The sequence below is a fragment of the Aythya fuligula genome, chromosome 21 (genome assembly GCF_009819795.1).
Source record: "Aythya fuligula isolate bAytFul2 chromosome 21, bAytFul2.pri, whole genome shotgun sequence".
In the NCBI taxonomy this organism is placed as follows: domain Eukaryota; kingdom Metazoa; phylum Chordata; class Aves; order Anseriformes; family Anatidae; genus Aythya; species Aythya fuligula.
The window spans coordinates 3879946-3901271 of NC_045579.1; the positions used below are offsets into that span (position 1 = coordinate 3879946).

The 21326-nt window shown below is 43.8% G+C and overlaps 1 protein-coding gene across 1 annotated transcript in view; it reads right to left on the reverse strand.

The window, feature by feature from the left end:
* The window catches only part of PEX14 (peroxisomal biogenesis factor 14), a 77743-nt gene that overhangs the window by 54673 nt on the left and 1744 nt on the right, over window positions 1–21326 (reverse strand). The window contains exon 2 of the mRNA XM_032201528.1: window positions 16402–16449. Coding sequence (XP_032057419.1) covers window positions 16402–16449 — 48 coding nt within the window. The remainder of the gene's footprint in view (window positions 1–16401; window positions 16450–21326) is intronic.

A 21326-nucleotide genomic window follows, 5' to 3' on the forward strand; every position in this document is an offset into this window, starting at 1 on the left:
TTCCATGCATCCTTTTCAGTCCTGTATTACCAGAAGATGCTTCACACTAACACACTGCACCCGAACAACCACAGTACAGTCCTCCCACCTCCTGCCCACCATTTTTGTTCAGAGCCAACTTCTTCCACTCCTGGGAACATCTGTGCGCTGACACCTTAGAGCACCCTTCGCCTTTCTGAAGTGATCTAACTACCTCTCTCCGTAGCCATAAAGCACAGACATTTGCTAAAGGACACATGCAACATAGGAGCTGCTTCAGTGCGTCGGGGACAAGGCTAATAGAAGGTCTTGATTTGTTAATTATCTGTCTGTTTGTCACAGCTGGGCTGTAAGGAGCGGGTGGGGGAGAAGCTTTCTGCTCAGCTCTATCTTTCTCTAAATGCTGAATTAGGCTGTCAAAACCTTCATCCCACCACGAGAGGCTGTGAAAAGAAGAGCCTGGCGATCCTTTTCTTCCTTCTTCTCCCAGCAGGATATGCTGTTTCAGATGTCCTACCCTCCCACCACGTCTCTGGAAATGTATATGGCATATATAAAGTGACCTTCACACCATCGCACTGTGCCCAGTTTAGTCAAGGGACATTAGCGGACCCGAGCACGATAAATCAGGGAGGAAATCCCAGTGCCAGGAGAGCAAGCAAGAGGCATTTATTCTGCAAGGAGCCCTAAAGTTGCTACCTGCTTGTATCAGCAGTTTCAGAGCAGGGTTTTGGAAGGCAGAAGGCTTGGCCCCTGTGAGAGCAGACAGCTAGATATACATGGAGCGATAAAGGGGTGGGGTAGCGGCAAGATTCCCTTTCTTCTTACGGCTCTGCCCCACGTAATCCTCTAAGTAGGAGCAAAAGTTCAGGCTGTGAAATGGGATAACGCATGGAATACCCCCATGGAGACAAAGCTAGAAAAGCAGAAAGCAGGCTGTGATGTAGCAGTATTTACTAAAAATGCTTACGCCTCTGAAATCCAGTTAAATGTGGCCGTTAAGCCATGAGAGCCTAGGGAGATCCCCACCCACTCCTCCTTTTTCCCTGCAGGCCACGTCCAGAGCATCCCATCACTCAAGTCCTCTCCTCAACAGGCCCTGGATTATGAAAAATCCCCTGCAGGAGCTTCCCACATGCAAGAGACACACCCCTTTCCTACCACCAGCGATGCTTCGCCTTTGAGGTGTGGGAGGCTCAAAATTTATTCCAGGTACACAGGGGTGCTGCCTGCTTGGGATGGGAAAATTGGGAGCATTCAGCTCTGGCTTTATGCAGCTGATCAGATGCTGTAAAGTCACCTGAGCCAGGGAAAAAAATGACCAGAAGCATTCCCCTAGTCCATTGCAACATAAACGGAGGTGCCTCAAGTTAACGTTTGTTTGTTTTACTCTTACAACAGCCAAGGAGCACATACAGGCAGGACACAAGTCAAACTCTCAAAGCAATTTTCTTCTGTGGACTGTCTTCAATAATTTGAAGAAAATGGTGCTTTTCTTCTTTTGAGCTCGGGTCCCTTAGAATCAGCGTTCCAATTTCTGGTGTGACCCACCCAGCAGTGCACAGCAAGGCAGCTGGAAGGGTAGGATAAGAGCTGTGGTCTCCTAGCCTCATTATTTAGTCCCGGGCACTAAAACAAATGACACTTTCCTGCACAGACAAATCCTACATTCCCCAAACAGGGACTGCTGAGAACTCCACTGAGGATGAAACACCAGTCTTTAGCTTTCATCAGGTAAAGTTAATAGATCCATTTCAGGGAACATTTGCAGAGCTTGTCCCTTGAAAATGAAATTTGCTAAAGCACTGCTTCTCAAACCTTCTGCATGCTTGACTCCCTTCTGCACTCCTCTGTCCTGGTGGCTCATCCCACATTCCTCAGCTGAAACGGCAGCAAGTTCCTTCTGGAGAACGAGAGTTACTGGAATAAATGCTAACTCTTCAAACCAGGAGAAACAGAACTCCTGATAGCAATTAAAAGTAGAAAGCTGTTTACTGGCGAGTAACTTTGTGACTTCCTTTGAAGCCTTTTGCATCCCTTTGGGGGTCATAACCTAAGTTTGAGAAACACTGCTTTAAGGAACTTAACTATAAAGAGGAGCAGGTGATGACATAGCATTGTTCCCCACCCTACACCTACATAAGAGTTTAGAAGCAATTTCCCAGCAGGTCCTGGTGGCTTCAGCCCCTTTGCCTTCAAAAGCTCTGCCCTACAGTGATACAGACTCATGGGTGCTGAGATGATGCTTGAGATAAAGACCCGGTAGCATCATCGATAATACAACCAATGCAGCAGTCAGCATTAATTATTCCAAACCACTTACAGGGGCAAGGCCTGTGTCTCTTAAAACATCTGTCTCTCAATCTTCTGGTCTTTAATAAAACCACCCTCCCAGCCATAGGGTGTAACTGGAATTGTACGTACGCATGTGCATGCAAAAACAGAAATGCATAAGGAGAGATTCAGGTCCTCATTAAAAAATGGAATAAATAAGAATTCACCAAGGAATTCTGCCAGAGTCTGATTTCCAGATCTGGTTTTGCTGCATTCTTGCCCACAGCCTGCAGAGTTCTGGGTGCCTCCCTATCCTTCTCCAGCTGCACAGTCCTCTTCAAATTCAGACTTCTTGCACCTATAATTACTAGGTGCCCTGTGCCAGGCTCCTTTAATTAACCAACCCAACTCTTCCCCCTTTGGGATCAGACTAAGCTCTTTTTTATTAGTTCCATCATTTCAGTATCTAGGTTATCCGAAGTTATCTAAGCAGGAGAACTTCTACCACTCCGTGAGTGGGACTGAGGGGTGCAAATGACCTCCAAAGCACCTGTCCTCTTCCCTGCAGAAGAGACAGAGAAAGCAAGGCAATGAACCAAGGGGATACGGCACGAGGGGCTGCTGCAACACCTTTCAAACCTAATTACATCAGCAAAAATGAAACAGCTCAAAAACCTCAGGAAAATGCCTGGCATGAGGGGGACCCCGGTGGGCCAGTTAGATGCTGTGACAGCGCTGACTGCTTCAGCCTGCAGTCAAGAGGAGAGGCAAGAACAGCATTCCCTTACTTGTTGTTACACTGGAGCCAACCTCATTATTTTCAGGGCTCCAAGAAAGCGACGAGCATTCCTGGAGAGCTCTACTACTTCCCCAAGCCTCCCGCTCCCCCGCTGACACTGCTGTACCAGCAGATGGTATGGAGGCTGAATAACAGGTCCATGCAAAGCCCTGGAAGAACAGGATCCCCATTTTGCTCTTTGTACTCCAGACTCCATATTCCTGTCTCTCAGGAGAACTGGTAGATCAGAGCCCTGATACCATCCACAGTTCTTACCCTGTGTAATACCATGCCTTGTGAATTCTTGTAGGCAGTTTCTTTAGCATTTGGTGGGATTTTACCTCCAGCCAAGAGGTAAAAACTGAAGCTGCTACACCTAATTCATAGTCAAAGAGCAGCACACGTGCAAAAGAGTAATGACAAAATGTACACTGGCCTTCCCTGGACCACGGCATATTCTGTACATGTGTGCTCACACACAAGGAGGAGAGAATGGGAAGTGAAAAGCAAAAGAGCTAGCTAACGTCCTGGGATTTCACAGGACAGGCGGTCGCTCTAGTTGCACAGCTTGACTTCCCCTGAGAGTTTTCTCAAGGAGAAACCAGCCATCGATCCTGGGACACACAACTTCCAGGACCGTTCCTTATCTCAGAACAGCTTCTGCCACGAATTCCTGCATGCGCTTTAATGTTTAAATTATTAAATGCATTAATGTATTTACATTATTCAAGTCTTATGTGCATTTTTCTAAGATAATTTATGTATAAGAGTTTGAATGTCCATGACTGTTAATGTCTACAACCCTTCCTGTTCATTATTGATTCTGGAAGGAAAAAAAAAAAGGCAGTGTTTTAATGCCTTATTTTTAATGTATTAAGAGTCTGAATAAGTGCATTCTCTTTTTTCTTTTGTAATTTCATAATTTAAGTAGTGCATTTATTAAACTGACACAGTATGAATTGTGGTGAAGTCTGGCACAGGTCCATGCTGCCAACGCAGCCCAACCGACCATCACGCTACTCTGCAAATCAAGTACAAGCTCAGCTCCTCTTACGCCAGCTTTTACTCCCTACCTGAAATCAGAAGGGACACAGAGTACAAAGAACTCTTGCGAACATATATTTTCTTTCCTATTCACATTTTTTTTTTTCCATTTTAAGTCAGTGAAAGTTTTCATACTGTATTGCTGAACTGTTTTATTGCAAATCTGTTTTGTCAATGAGCTCTTACACACGCACCGCAGTTAAAAGACTGTATTCCTCCAATACCTTTTAAGCCCAATTGCTCCAAAGCTCTTCAAAAATCCACACTAAACAATTTTGTTGTTTCTACACCATAACTGCGCACACCATAAAAACATTTTTTCCTACAATTAACAATCTGCCCATAGCTTTATGTCCACAGACAAATTACACGCAGGAATCAGGTCACCTTCGCTGACGAGCAGCAGACACGCCTGAAGCAGAGCACAACCACCACCCGGCAGTGGTTGGCCATCTTGCACGCCAGTTTGGGACAAGAATGCTATAATAGGCAACAGAAACTAAAAAAATAATCATCTAACGCACAACAGAGCTACCTCCGCTCACTCCACCCACACGTCAGTGGTGTTGCACGGACATGCACTTTACATATAAATTATGTGTAAATGCCTCAGATGTTTATAGCCCCAAATACTACTTCCAAAGTCCAGCTTTTATTGCCAGACAAACCCACTGCGAGCTGAGCCTATGCAGAGCAACAGTGACACCCGATGGCTTTGCAGCCTAACCTTCGGCCACGCGTTCCCTAGGAGAGGAACCCAGGGGCTCCGTCTCCTCTCTCCTGATACCCCAGCTCACATCACCTATCAGGCCAACTCATCAAGAAGCTCAACTGCCGAGAGATAAAACTTGCCGTACGTAGGCACTGTATGTAATTAGGAGTGTGTGCAGAAGTTTCACAGTACATTCTGCATAATTACAGCCTTGCCTGGCACAGTTGCCAGTGCGAGCATGAACACACACGCACACACATAATGTATGCACAATATTGTGCATATGGACTTGGGAAAAGAGAGAGAACAGCGAAAGTTGCTGGCTGTTGTTTTAAGAGCTGACTCTGCCATTTCTAAGGTTAAGTTTGTGTTTTTTTGCTACTCATTACCATTCTTTAACTGTTACAATTTATATCAGCATATAATGTTAAATAATTACAGGGAGCGGAGCTCACTCTAGCGAGGATATAAACGCGCTGTGGGATTCTACAGATTTAAACAAATAACACTCACAGCAGGGGGTGAGCAGATGAATTAGCATTAATATCCTGCCTGGGAGATCCCAGTGCTGTGCTATGGCTTAAATACAGATCTTTTCTGTAACAGTCAATATGACAGCTACCAGCAATACAGCCCGGCACATTCACTAGTCAATATAGCAGCTGCAGCGAAAAGAATGCCCTTGTAATAATCCATACGGCAGCCAGTTAAAATAAATAACTTCCCTTTAACAGTCTATATAGCAGCCAACTGCATTAAAACCTTCCCTTTTAAGGTCTATACAACAGGCAGCTAAATGGAAAAATTGGCATCCTTCTTGGCAGCTTCAGAGGGAAGGCAAGCATCGAATGGACTGGACTGAGCTCTCCCCTCCTCTCCTCTCCTGGGGGGCGAGGGGGGTCCCTGCCACGCCGTGCTGGCGAGGAGTCCTGCAGTGCTGCTAGCCCAGCTCGGCGCTGAGTCCTGGGAGATGATTTAAGTCCCAAAGCCAACACGCTGCTGTCTTTGGCAACCATTACATTCCCTTTAAGAAATAAAGACCAAACCTTCTTCTTTCCCGATCAGAATAAAGGATTGGGTACACAACAGCTGGCCAGGAGTAGCCAAATGTTCTCGGAGCAGTGGCAATGGGGCTTTGCCCAGCACTTCCACCCTCAGAGAGATGCCCCACCTCAGACTACGAGCAGAACCCAAACTTGAACCCTCCATTTTAAATCAGCCCCTGTTTTTTTGTTGTTTTTTTTAAAACTCTCTAACAAGAAGGAACAGGCTGAGGTGGGCTAGGAGCGTACCTCCCTTGGATGATACCCCAGCACTTCATTTTGCAATAGCAATTGCAAAAGATCATAATATAAATCATGGCAATAAACAGTTGCAAAGCATTCAAACCTGCAAACTGAACTGGAGGAAAATCTATGACCGCGATGAATTCTGTCGTAAGGCAGAATACAGTTTTTATATTTGTATAAAAACACCCAGTTTTTATAACTAGGGTCATATTCTGTTCTCGTGTATACAGACTTTGTACTTATGTAACTCCACTCTTCTGTGATGGAGTGGCTGTAGATTTTCACTGCGAGTTAACTGACTTCCAGAACGAACCTGCAGAATTTTGGCAAATTAAAACAACACTTCTTGGGGCAGATTAGAAAGTAAAACACCCAAAAAACGACCATAAAGCACTTAATATTAAGCTTACAGTTTACAAACTGTTGTACAAGCAGTGATAAATCACTAGAAAGTAAAATGTGTACATATTTTCACATTTTCCATACTGCTAACAGATTTTATTGATAGGGAATTCTGCCACTAAAATACTACACTTGCTGGTTTCCTATAAAAGAAAGGAGATGGCCGAAAATTTTGTTAGAAATTGAAATGATAAAGCAGGAATGGCATCTATTCTTTAAAACTCCACAAATGAAAAACATCTGTCTGCTTTCCTTTTGAGGAACCTGTCCCTTTGGGTATATATTAAAAAAACAAAAACATAAACCAGGGGCCGACAATCCCACCAGATGTTTGGCACCTGGAGCTTTTTCAAATAATTGATCAAGAAAATGAATATTTTTTTCAGGTAAAAGAAAAAAAAAAAGCTCTAAAATCTTTCACGCTGTCAATGCTCTAATTCATTTTATCTCAGACTTTAAGGGAAGACTGCAGCTACAAACACATTCCAGCTTATAGCCTCCCAAATTAAAAATAAATACACACCACCCCTACTCCAGAAGTCAGGGTTTGAAGCTTTGACCATATTTTGCAAAATGACAGTTATTAAAAACAACAAACATGCATCGCAGTGAGTCATCTGGTTTCCAACTTCTGAGTCAAAAGGGGCTGATTCCACACAAACTGAAACCTGGCTCTCCGACTACTTGCATGTTTAACGATTTGTATCTCTGCACCACAGCTTCAGAACAGGATGTGGAAGAAAAGAATGAAAAGGAGATGGGAGAAAGGGGAGGGGAGGGGAAGAGAAGAAACACTTCTTTACTGGTCCCAGTGTCATTGCAAATAAAGACCACGTCAAGATTTAAACCATAATAATGGAAAGGCTATAAAGGTCCCTGCTATAATGTTTCCTCTGATATTCCCTTTCATAAATGCTCTCTTTATGTTGCATGCTTTGCAATAATACATGTAATGTTTGTGAACTAGCCCCGCTGGGGAAGCTGTATCATATGAAGCTTCACAGAACACAACATTAGAAGGCAGACAATTCATTTCCCAGTCCCCCAGCCTTTGTCAGCTCCACCTATCTTCTTGAAACGAATGCAGCCAACGTGAGGAGACAAGTCATCTAAAGCAACCTCCAGATCTGTTTCGCTGGAAATGGATCTGTATGTTCTCACTCCTGGACACGCAGTACGGAGCTACCTCTGCTCCCAACGCAACACCTCCCTGGGCTGGGCTAAAAGCCTCTTCCCAGGCCCAACATGTAGGAGCAGGAACCCTGAACTCGTTCACAGCTATGCCAATCGGATCGATAGCATCCTGAGCTTCCTCTTGGCAGAGACCGCGAGGAACATCAGTGCCAAGAGTATCTGAGGCACAGATCCCTGCCAGCACCAGTGCTGTGAGCCTCCCGACGGCACTGCTTAAATACATGCACCAGGGCAGTGGCTGCAACACCTCTTTCAGCGTGTGTGTGCATAGCAAGAAGGGCCAGCAGCAGGCTGAGACCTCTACAGGCCCAGCAGAAGCACAGGGAAGACCTCTGTAAGAATTTCGGGTCAGAACAGAATCCCATGTGGCTTTAACAGTGAATTCCCAAGTGACCTGAAACAACCACTCTGAAACACACCGGTGCCTGGGGCACTGACCACTGGAGTGAGACCCAAATTCATCTTTCTGAGCCTGTGGCAACCTGATGTTGAGAAAGGGATTGTCAAAAATACAGCGTCAAGGGGGAGGGGGGGGACTCATCTCAGTCTTGACTGTAATTCTCAATCACCGCACAGAAAGTATTTATATCCTGTTGGCAGCGTGTGTAACCAATGCGACTCTTCGTGTCAGAGCTGTCAATTACAGCCCTGACTTATGAGGAAAGATTAAATGAGCTAAATATGTAGAGCTTGGCTAAGAGACCGGGATGGGGGTGGGGAGAGGAGAAATGATGTGATAACTGTCTGCAAACATCTGAAGGGTGCAGATGCTTAAGGAGGAAAGGAATCACTTGGGGTGGCACACAAACAGGAGAAGCAAGCTGGAGGGGAGACACAGGAAACTCTCGCTGCATGGCAGGGATGCTCCGTCCCAGGAAGGAGTGCTGAGCTGCAGAACTGCATCCCAAGGAACAGCTGACAGCAGAGGACAATCCTGCTCTGACCAAGAGATAGAACACAATGTAAAAAAGCAGGGCACACTGTGAGCGTGGCTGGTGATACGAAGTTATCCCTCGTGCTTCTTTCCAGCTGTAAAATCCCCTTACTAAAGAGCTATGCATACTGTCATTGCTACTTTTCCAGAAATGCATTTGTCAAATGCATTGTCAAAAGCCATGGTGTGTTACGGGATCACAACTGGGCAGAAGACACGGTCTGTACAATCACGACAGGGCAAAGAGCTATGTACACACACTCACAAAACAAACAAAACCCCAAATGATTAAGACGTTTGGAAGGATTTGCAATTAAGTGACCTCCAGAGAAACACAAGAAAATTGAGCAACAGGGAAAGTCTTCTCCAACGAGCTGCTTAGGAACTCCCAATCTATGAACTACACTGACTCTCAACTTTCTAGTTTTACAAACCTCACTTCTGAAGGTGTTGGCATCAGAAGTATCTGAAGGATGTATTCCTGCTCATCAAAGCTAGGGAAAGTTCTTTCAAGTTCCTGAATAATTCATTCTGCCTTTTGTGTCTCAGCTTCCATACTTTAACGTGATGAAGATGCAATGTATCCTGTGCTCTGAGGCACTACAAAGACGCTGTAGCTATTGCAATTTTTTCTTACAGCGTGTTCTCCCAGGTAAAAGTAAGAGAATGCCAAGAAATTAAGAAAGTTATTACATGTAAGCAGTTATAATCTCATGAAAGTCGCTAGCAGTGACAAGACTAACTCTTTGATTGCAGTAACAACAACCCAGACAGCAGCTGGATAAGGGCAAGAGGAGTCCAACTGCTCAGTGGTATTAGAGGAGAGGAATTAAGAATCTCTGGCAACACTCTCCAGGTTAGGAATTTAATAACATGGAGTCAAGAGGCACTCTAAAGAACGAGTCTCCTACATAAAGTTATTTCAAGAAGCTAAAAAGGCAGACACTCCTGTGAAGTTCTTAAGCTGGTCCCTCCTCTCCCTAAGCGGAAAGAACTGTGGGCAATTGCTGCCCTCTACAAGTTGTTTTGCACATAGCATATTTTCCACGCACACGGAGCTGAAGTGATACTATTATCTCACCTTGATCCCGTAACCCATCATTACCAAAGCACACACACTGCAGGCGCCTCCTTGCTGTGTGCCGCCACCTGTTTGAAATTAAAAGGCACCCTTCCCAACAGCTGGGGTGCACACAACAAAGTGCTCCCAATCCTTCTGAGCAGGCAAAGAGCTGGGCTGCCAACGAACACAGAGCAACCAGCTGGCAGCAAAGCAGACCCTGATCTATAAAAAGTTCCTTGTAGGTGTAGCGTGTTTATGCCTCCAAAACATCCTGTGAGCATAAACAGAGAAATGAAATTCATTTTTCTCAAAGGTAAATAGCAAGCAATGTTAAATATTTTCTAAGTGGGTGCCAACATTTTTTTTTTCCAACGTCACAAATCACCAGAGCTCCCGTTCTGCCTTCAGTGAGAGCTGGGATCTCCGGAAGCCAAACCATATCTAACGTTAAAGGGATTGCAACTGAACTCCCAGTACATTAATTTCCTTGCATGTTTTGTAATGAGCAACTTTGCCTGTAAGGAACAGCTTTGCCAGAGTATCATGACTATTTCAAAAACATCTTAAAAGTCTTCTGAGCAGTAGTAGTGGTTTATTTGAAAAGTGAGAATTGCTTTCAGAAATTTTTTCTGCATGAGTACATAGAACAACGCTGTTGGTAACCAAAAATGAGTGTACCTACCTAGATGTTATGATACTTTCACCCACTGGCTCTAAGTTGTTGTTTAACCTGTAAGCTCTCAGGGACATCCAAAGCCATTATTACATTTTGTACAGGCTGATAGGGCCTTAACCTGCTTTGGCCTGTAACTACTGCAAGTTTCTAGCTTTCATTCATTAGCATATAATGCTACAGCAGCAATTATATCCCAAACGATTATATTCCAACCTCTTTTAAAATTGGGATTTAAAGGAATTCCAAGGAAACTTTCCCACTGACGTCAGACCGGCAATTTAACTCAATGTGGCAGTGCTCCTTTAACTATGCACTGTAGGTAAATTTACCTCGGCATGTTTTGCACATATAATGTATTTCTCTAAATCAACAGAGCAAAAGAGAAGTACATTTTGCATGAACAACAAAAGAAGTCAGTGAATACTCGGTAGTGAGACCAAAAAAAGGGGAAAGAAGGGAAGAAAACAAAAACTTCCAAGCTATGAAAACGTCACATACACCAGAGGTGTGCTTCATCAGTATCAGAATTCGCTTTGCAGCAAACCAAGGCATATTGTGTAGGGCAGTCACACACCTCTGGCTCCCTGCTCCTGGCCCTGTAAAACTGAAATCCCCACAGCAATTGCCTTCCACAGCCTGATGGAATTATTGTCCAGCACTGGAAATCCACAGCAACACGTTCAGGAACTCCCAAACAAACGGAAGCATTATCACACCATTAGGGTTACTGCCTGCACAGGAGGTCACAGAGCTGATAGTCTCTCTCCCTCTCCTGCTGACAGTGGTAAATTATCCTGACTAATGTTTCGCTGGGGGCTATAAGTTAGTTGCCTACTGACTCTGGCTGTCTGGAAATCCCCTCTGGATAGATTTACTTTTAGAGAATTATTCAGTGTAGGCCACCACTCTGAACAAACCCATCGTGGCAGAGAGAAAATTTGTACAGTAAACAGGTATAAATCTTGTGTTAAACAATAAAGGGTGGGAAAATGGAAAGCAGAAGTGTGATAAGGATTGTCCCTCCAGAACACTCCTGTCCCTCAGATCATCTCTGAAAACAAAAATCCTTCTGAAAAAATAATACTTTTTCTACAAACCTAGACCAAGATCTGTAAACTTCAAAATAAAGTATAAGGACTACATGGTATCCCTACTGGAGGAGTGTGTTTCAGAAATCCAGGTATAAGTTCTGCAGTGAAAATGCTTTTAATTTCAACAAAGTTTGGACAGAAGAAAATCTTTTTTTAAAATAATTAATTCTTGACTTGTTTTCTGTGGGGTTTGATTGGCAGAAAGATAGTATCTATTGCTTTGTAAGAAGGAGAGCAATATGAATTTGCAATGTGCCCAATGATTTGTTCATCAGAAATGGATTCTGAATCCCCTTATTAGCCCCAATGAGCTCTCTCATACCTTATGGCACAATTCTGTAACCTTTCCTCATTCCCACTCATCATCTCGTAGTGTTAGGCTCCTGCAACTTCTGCTTACAACAGTCAGAGCTAAAAGTAATCAGACTTAAAATCTCAATTGTAAAGCTCCTTCCTCAGAACTTGAAATGAAATTCTCTTTAACCACCGTCTACTGAAAAGGAAGCTTAGCAGAACAAATAAATCTTAAAAGGAGGCGATGAAACAGAGGAACTGACCATTCTGCTGTCATGCACCAAATCCAGGCAGCTGGGAGAGGTAAGTACATGAGGAAAGTTCATCTCTGTCCAGTTTCAATGTCAAAAGTTTTGTCCACCACAAACACACATCATATTTTTTACTGGTTTACTTCCAAGGAAACAGAAACGGAACACAGAAACTGCAGAGGAACTAAATATGCCTATAACCAAGCCACAGCATCACGGCTTCAATTTGGGATCACAGCTGATGGGTCAGGAAACCAGATACAAATACCAAAAGTGTTCAGTATGGGCAAGAGGCTACATTAACTATCGCGAAGCTGTGCCTACATATAAGCTATGGCTATAGCAATATCAAGTCCCCTTTCTGCTCTTCATCTTTCCCCATTATTCCTTGACCACCAGAAAAGGAGTCAAAAAGAAAAAGGGTGAACTAAAGAAGCAGCTGAGTGAAGTATGCCGCAATCACTTAAAACAAGCATACAGATGCAAGCCTAGAGTCTCTTCCAAAGACATGCAAGGGAAGAGAAAATAGCAATGACCTCACTTGCCAGGCCAAAAGCCCAGGTCTCTGGGCTCCACAGCTTTATTCACACTTACGCCACCAACTTGCCAAGTGAACCTGGCTGAACAGTTAACCAGAACATCTCAAACAGCTTTTCTAAAAATCTGAAACAACACAGACGCATTCCCTAAACATGATAACGAAGGGCTATAGTATATAGCCTGTGATGTCTGCACAAAAGAGGCTATTAAAAGTATTTTGGCCATTACCATGAGCCTTAAAAATTTGAAAATCTGCTTAACAAAGGGTTGGAAAGAGCCATGAGGGCTCCAGCACATACCAACAAATTCTACACTAATTGCTGTAGAGACAGCAGTAATTCTTGTTACCTTGTACCTTCTGCCTGCCTGTAAAAAAGGGAATAAAACGTCCACATTTCAGTGCTGACTGCTATCACTTGCAATAAGAAACAGAAAGAAACAGCACATGCTAAAAATAAAAGTTAAATAATTCTACAAAAGAAAATACCCCGCTCTTTACAACATGATCCAGGCATTTTGTGACTCAGTAAGAAAGCAACAGAGTGATTTACATTTGCAACCAGTATTTTTATATTTACTAGTACTTCTTCCAGCAGCAGCAGGGGAAGGAGTATGTTTTGTGGCAGAAAAAAAAAAAATAGCAGCATGTGGGAAGACCTCACTTATGGGCTCCGTTCCCTTAGGTTTTTCTCACAGCCCAGGCTCGTGTTAGGGGCTTTCAGATGCACTGCCTTCCTAGCTGTAATTTAGGCTGCAGTAGATTGGGCAAAAACCAAAGGCCAACAGCAAACATATTCAGGCTATTGAAAGCACCTCAAAAGCAGCACAGTAGGTCTAACAAGCTACAAGACCTTGCTAGGGAGAGTCAAAACAAGCTAAAAAGAAGCAGAAAAGACTAAGTAATCACTCTAAAGAGAAGAGAGAGAAATGAGATGAAAGAAACAAAGATTGGAGAAGAAAAGGGGATTTCCTAATGTTTTAACCTCGCAGAAAGGGGCTTTGTCCCTTATCGTTACATCTTTTACACATCCCAGGACTTTGCTGTGAGTAGCAGCAAAAAGACAAACCTATTCCAACGCCACAAGTGCTCAGAGGATTATCGGAGGTGGCTGCACATACAAAAGCTGGGGAGAGCAGAAAGGGATGCGGCACCGCTCACTGATAAGCTGCGCTCAAGGAGAAGCTGATCCTGCACTGACGATGACAAACGTGGCTGTAAACAGCAGCGGAGCGAGATGCTGACACTCTGCTAACACAAGGTTACACTTCCCACTACGGAGCTACACGGCAAATTTTAATGGGCCAAGACCGACAGCTAGGGAAATGAGTGTCCGCTCTCGGCTGCAAAAATTATAGCTGCTCCCATCCCCCTCCAACCCATTCTCCACTGTCAGTGCTGTAACACAATGACCTCTCATTAGGGAGTATTTTTCAGTTGGGACAGTTTATTGTAAGGACACCGGATAACTCAAGGGATTAATGGCATGGCTGCGGAGCCCCTTATCTCCATTCTGGTGGTTTGGAACAGCGCACACCACGAGGGAGCTGCGAGGAGAGCTGTTAGGAGTGTGACAGGAATCTGTAGGGCCCTATTCTGGAGGCCTCAGTAAGGCCAGAACAGCGAGGTACGGTCTGAGGACACAAAACGCAGGACACCGAGGACGTGTTGGATCGCACCTGGTTACGTGATCTTGGAGAACATCGAAGTCTTCCTGCAAACAGCCAGAAGTCATCGCTTCTCCTGCATTCCCCCTGCGAGCTGCATGCTTTGGGGGCACAGCACCCAGAAGAGTGTGACCAAGCACAGAGCAGAAGGGACTCAGCACCGTGCAGGATACAGTACCCATTACAATCACAGATGCGATACAAAATCAGCTCAACCCTATCATGACATGCGTTGACACAGCGTAAGATGCTTTAATTTCCTTGCTTTCTCACTCTTGGGTATAGCACCACCGATTTGTTCAACGCACATTCCAACCCTACAAAGCCCCAAGTACCATCAGCCACCAATTAAGTCAAAAAAGGCAAGAGGGTACAGATCTGAATGTGGTCCTGAGACACTTTTCCCCCTCCTCCAGACCCTGTAAGGCTCTGAAACCTTATATTCCTCCTCAGCTGCTTACCACCAGATCTGAAGTCAGCGACGACCTGCCTGAGCGCATGACCCTTCCACATGGAGCCACTTGCTGGACTTGTGCCACAGTTTGTTCTGGCGTTTCCGTAAACATTTTTTATGACATGGCTCCATGTGCCTACAAGTCCCCTTCGTGGGCCCAGATCTGCTGCCTGCGTTAGAAGGCGGCGTGCATGATCCTGGCTACAGAGAAGCCACAGGAGCGTGGTGGGAGCTCGGTCATCTGGCTCGCAGAACCGAACGGCTCCTTTAATAAGGCTTCTCCAGATACTCAGCTGGAAACAATAATGGCTCCTAAGCAAACGTGACAGAGGCTGTGAGAGCTTAATATAAAAGACAAATAATGAAAAAATAAGGAGAAAGGCTCCACCTTTCAAAGGGCCCTAATTAGTTCACATGCAAGACTCACCATCATGAGAGGAAAGTTTACTTTGGAGTTCTTTACATTTATAAATATTTGTACATGTCTACAAATATATATCTGCACAGAAAGATACACAGCTGCTATGTGCTTCCTCTGAGCAATTCTTCAGTTGCACATACAGTAAGAAATTAATTAAATCCAAGGTAATGCTGGAATCTGCCTTGAGAAGGAGAACGCACAGTTTACCAACACAGGCTGTGATGATATGCTGCCAGCTACGAGCCTCCTAAATGGGAGCACCAAAACCACCAAATCCATCACAAAGCTGGTGTGCTACCCTTGTCAGTAACAGCTTCAGGTAAATTCACACGTAGACGTCTATGCAATTAAGAGATCACACGGTGTTACTAGGCTACTAGGATTTTCACTGCAGAGCTTAACAGAATTCATGAACAGCCCTCTCATTAAATGCTTTTTACTGACCCTTCCCAGTTCATAGTCTTTACTCACATCTCCCTCCCTTAAAAATCATCTCCTGGGTTATCCAGATAAGAGTTACAAGGTAAAAATATGTTGATGTAACTGGTGCCATGCCATTATGGAAAGTACTCGAGTCTTCTCACTGCAAACAGCTTGTATTCACCATCGCCACAAACTGAAATCCAGAGAACGAGGGGACGATATGTTTAGCACAATAAGAAGGGCTAACATTTTTGGCAACGTTTTGACTGAGTTATAGAGAGCTGAAGAAGAAGGAAAAAAAGAAAAAAGAAGGTTGTAAAATAAATTAATGCAGCTCAGGAGACTGGTGGCTTGCTTCCCAGGCTGCGTCACCATAAAAAAAAAAAAAAAAGTTCTCTTAGTTATCCTCATATAAAAAAAATCCCAGAGCCCTTTCCAGAACAGTTCTAGAGTCAAAACATTGGATCACATGCACTGCCAGCTGCAAGACACTTCTAAGCTAACTCTGAGTGCGTCTGAAAATAAAGACAACTTGAGTGAGGTCTCTGAGCAGCAGAAGTTATTTTATTAGACAACAGCCCTAGGAATCTCTGTTCAAATTATGCTGCACTGGTCCTTCTTCAGATTCTTTAACAAATAAGCGCTAATCGAGAGCACGCACTGCACACATTTAGGACAGATGGTCCCTGCTCAAGGACAATTCAGAGCCTGGGTGCCCCATGTGTGACCCACTGGAAAGGCAGGAGCTACAGGTCAGAGGCCAGCAGCACGGCGACATCAGGCAGCTTACACCTCGTTCACAAAACCAACTCCTCAGAAACGTAAGGCAATGCATGCAAAATGATGCAGCAAGTACAACAAGCCATGTATATAATATTATTAGCAAGAAATTATTTACTGCTTCTAGAAGAACTCACCAGTGGCTCCCGAGATGCTGCAGTTTCAGTCGCAGGGCAGGAGCCAGTCTGTAAAACAAAAAGAAGAGTGAGGTTACATTGCCACCTGATGGACACGAGTAGAAATGCTCGTCTGTAAAGGCTACACATTTGGGTAGACACTTGTTTCCACTATCAGCGATGCACTGAAGACAAAAATCCCTGGATCACAGAGATAATTAGTCCCAACAGTCCCCATTTACACCAACAGAACTCAGAGAATGGGCAGGACTTGCTCTAGGGAGCCAGCAGCTAAGAGCCAAATGCCACTGATAGATGTCACGACAGAAACGTTCACCTTAACTCAACCTCTGTAGTGGTGCAGTGAATGAGCACAGCATTAAACTTGCTCTCCCTCTGCTAAACCCTTGGTTGCAACACTTGTCACACTGCAGGGCACAGACAGGACGGTTTCATCACACATGAAATGAGGATAATAACTTCTTTGTCTCTAGGAAACCTGATGAGCACCTGGTGGCAGCAAAGAACTTTGAGATACTAAAAGGAAGATACTAAAAAAGCAGCAGCCCGAAGTATTGCTGTTAGAGTGGATGCAAAGGCACCTTGCTCTAATTCCAGGGTTCTTTTTCTCCTCTGCAGAGGGACTAAACCTAACCTGACGCTGAGCATCTCCCATTTCCATGATCCAGTAATGCACCCTTCGTTTTCTGCACTATTCCTGCTTTCAAAGCAATCACGATTTAACTACAGCCCCCTGCACCTCAGCAACACCAGCGCCATCCTTGTTCCCCACACAGAGGTGAAAGACATAGCTTTAGGACAAATGCTGAACACTTCCCCTTGCACACTAGGAAGGAGTGAGACACAGTAGGAAAGTGAAACAAGCTGATTTAGGCAGGACAGCAAGTCAAAGGTGGGCCTAGACTTAAAATTCAGGAGCTTCCACTCTCCTGCTGTAATTTTTTAGCCAAGTCCCATGTTTTGTGAAATTTTTCCCTGGGCTTGTCTGTAGTGCTGAAAAAAAGCAAAGTTTGATTCCTGTATACCTGAAATACATTGGCTCTCCCAAAGTTTTATCATAAACTAAACTTAACCTTGGTCAACCACCTACTTTCCAATGGGATTCACATGATGTTAAGATGGTCTAACCTATACTGCCTTCACTGTGTTTTTATCTTAGTAGAGCTGACACATACAGGTTACCTCAATTGTAAAAAAAATGCAATTTTACTGGTAAAGAAGCCATGTTTTAGGCTCACTTACAGAAAAGAGATCCTATTCATGGAGTACAGTGAAAGCTAAAACTTTTGAGCGATACCATAGAAGTCCTTAAATGACTTTCTGTCCTCCAATTGCATTCATCACTTTTATGCAATACACCACACCTCCAAAGCAACTCAAGATTTTTTTTCCCATCTACAAAATACTCAAAAAATACAGAAAGAAGTACACATTGCCACAAGAGGGTGCCAGTAACCCAAACATACTGCAGCTCAGCTGCTTCCAGATACATATGCATCATTCCCAGGGCCCAGCTAGATGTCACAGCCAGGCAGTGATTTTCTCAAGAGGCCCTTATCCTCGTTTTTGTGAGCCCACTGAATATCTCCTAAAATTTCAGTCACTATCAATTCATTTAATATAACCACTGCAAATACCAGCTTATCAGCTTCAATGCCATGCTAGAAGTCCCACTGCCTGCTGTAGGGGAGGCAACACTGTGTGATAGCAAGAAAAGGGCACCTCTCTCTTCAGGCTTGTCACTGGCTTCCTATTTTTATATACACAGTGCATCTGCTTTCAAATCTTTTATAGCTGGATGAAAAAAAAAAAAAAAAGAATAGTCTCAAGCTTGCTCCACTGCTCCAAAAATGTGGAAAACATATGAGAATCAAAACAAGAATATGGCTTGCAGGGTTTATTAGTAAGTTAGTTGAGCCTCTCTAGGTTGTGGATAAACTTCTTTGGTACACATGCCCTACTTTGTTTCTTTAGTCATGTCCCAGGACTAACACAGGTATCTTCCTATGGTGAATACTCCTGATTAATAGGACACTGAAGTTAAGGAAGAGATTCTCATCAAATTCAGTTAGTACAGGGTCAGAGCTGCTGAGACAAAGCAGCCAAAGCGTAGCACAGATAAAATTCCTGTTAAATACTTCAAAAAAGTACCAAGAGCTGATAACTACTATTTCCATGGAACTACTCCATCAAGATACTCGTGTTAAGTGTTGAGCTTTCTACGAATGTGCATATTTTGCTATCTGCAGCATGTTTCAAGGAAAATTTGAAGCATTTTAACTATTTAAGCTGGCTTTGCAAAGAATTGTGAGGAGCAAACAGCGAGGTCGCAAAGCCACAAAGAAAGAAACCATCTCCCTGCACTGCCCACCACAGAATTCACATCCTCAGAAAGTTCCCAGAGCCTCCAATGCTTGTATGCTCTGCCCTAAGGAGCTGCCGTAGTGTTTATGGACTGTCGGACACAATATGTAGCCAACCTGGGACACTGCCCAAAGAAAAGCATCTGGCACGAAGGCAGGTTACTGTGAGAAAATGTGTATTAAGTGGATGGGTAAGAGGCTTGATGCTGAATACGCATACTCAGAAATTCTGATGTGTGTGTGAGCAGCCCGTTGACATATTTGATTAGTCGGATAACTTATGGTCCAACACTTTAAATGGGATCTGCATTTTCCTTCCAGCAAGACTTCCAAGCACAGCACATACTGTAACAGCGAAGGAAGCTTCGTGTAAGGCAGGAGTCAGCAGCCCTCTGGAACATGGTGGCTCTGACACAAGTCAGGGAAGAATCCATCCATTCCACGTACAAGCTGTTCATTAGCCTGTATTTAATGAAACAATGGATATCCAGTCCAGAGACCTAATATCCTATATCATAAACCATCCTTTAAGATGAACACAGCAGAGAATCCTGAGGCTAAGCACTTGAGCAAGAGGGAAGGAAAAAAATCCCTATATATTGGCTAACAATGCAACCAGAGAAGTCTCTGGAGCAAGAAATCAGGCATCTTTCAACACCTTTGTTTATAATCTTTAATTATCTCTTTACATGAAGGCAAAATGCAGCTAGATGGCAGACTCAGCCCAAGGCTGCCATAATGAAGCTTTGGAAAGAAAACAATTAAGATTTGGGCCTTTGTATTCCTCTTGCTTCCCCACTAACTGACAAGTAGGAGCATCACCAAGCATAGAAGGTGTTCGAGCACCAACGCATTCTGTTCACGTTGTCACCTCTCTGTTCTCAGTCTCTCACATGACATTTACATGCAGTCTGGCTACAGCAAAGAGAGCCTCGCAGTGTTATGAAACAAACAGAACAATTCCACGCACAGAATCCACTCTTTCCTGCCTCAACGGCTGCACAACCGTTTTGGTACCAAGTCCAGCTCAGCCACTGACTGTACCAACTTGAGGCCTTTTATGACTCACAGCAACTCGCCACACACCGACTTCCAGGCTACAGGATTCCTCCTTCTGCACATAATTACATGGACAATTAAGTATCATTTTGTGTCCCAAACTAAACAGCTTTGAAAATTTAGACATGGTTATCTAAACCAAGTGCTAAATAACGTTAAAAAAATAATAATAATAACTTTCTCTAACACTGGGATTCAAAGTTACATGCAACACCGAGGAACTGGGTTGCTGGCTGGCTGGGCCAACAAAACTCTCCAAATATCCTGTCAAGGTACTCAGCACCAAAGAAATGCACCAAAGAAATACTGATAGCCAAGAAAAATCAGTAACTGGTTACTCTATTCACAGGCCATACTCTTCTCTTGCTCTTCCCTTACTTTTATTATTAGGAAGAGTCATAGGGAGATGGGCTTTTTTTTTTTTTTTAGCAAAGACATTGTTAAAAGACCTAAGGAACGTGATTTTTAACCAATTAATGAATCTTTACATCTCTGGTAGAAATGTTTATTGCCTTTAGAATACAGAACCACAGAATCATAGAATATCCCAAGTTGGAAGGGACCCACAAGGATCATCAATTCCAACTCCTGGCACCACACAGGTCTACCCAAAATCTGACTAAGTGCACAGTCCAAACGCTTCTTAAACTCCAACAAGCTTGGTGCAGTGACTGCTTCCCTGGGTGCGACAACCCTCTCAGTGAAGAATCTCTTCCTGATGTCTAGCCTAAACCTCCAATTTCATTTAGCTCCAACACCACCCCCCACAATGCTTGAGGCAATATATTAATTCATGAGAATGAGAAAATGAAACTAAGTAAAACAGACAGCAAGCCAAAAGATATCTGACACTCCCTTTGCAGCACCTAAACTAGCTAGATTTGTAACAGAAAATGACAGGAGCCAAACATAAACACATTGAGCAAATCACTGCTACTACTCATAGCCTTATGTTGAACGCTTGATAATAAATAAACAAGTATCTTCAGTGGTGGAAAGTAAATATTTCCTTTAAGTTCTTTAAACATCTAGCGTGCAATAAGGACAACTTTTTGCATACCAGTGTCAAGACTGCAGTGGCTGCTCAACAGTAGCGGCATTTACATTCTGGTAGGCTAATAAAAGACACTGTCATTATTCTGTTTTATTCCAAAATTGTGCCCCTAGGAATTCATCTCCTGGGCAATATACCCTTTAATCACAGATTACACCCCTTTTTTTTTCCAGCCAAACTTGGAAGATGCTTTCAAATTCTACCCAAGTCGACAGAACTTGAGAGTACTGAACAGTTCTCACCACAGATCTGGAGCAGCCTTGGTGAGCCGTGTCTCACACGAGCACACACCGTGGGGAAGGAGGAATTCAATAGAGAATCAGAGCTGCTCCTGGCATGTGGGAAGGGGTGCCGAGAGGCATGGCCACCCTTTAGCCAAACCTGGCTGAAGCAAGGCAAATCGCCAGAGGTGCCCTTTAATCCAGCTCTGCAGCTAACAAAGTCCTGAC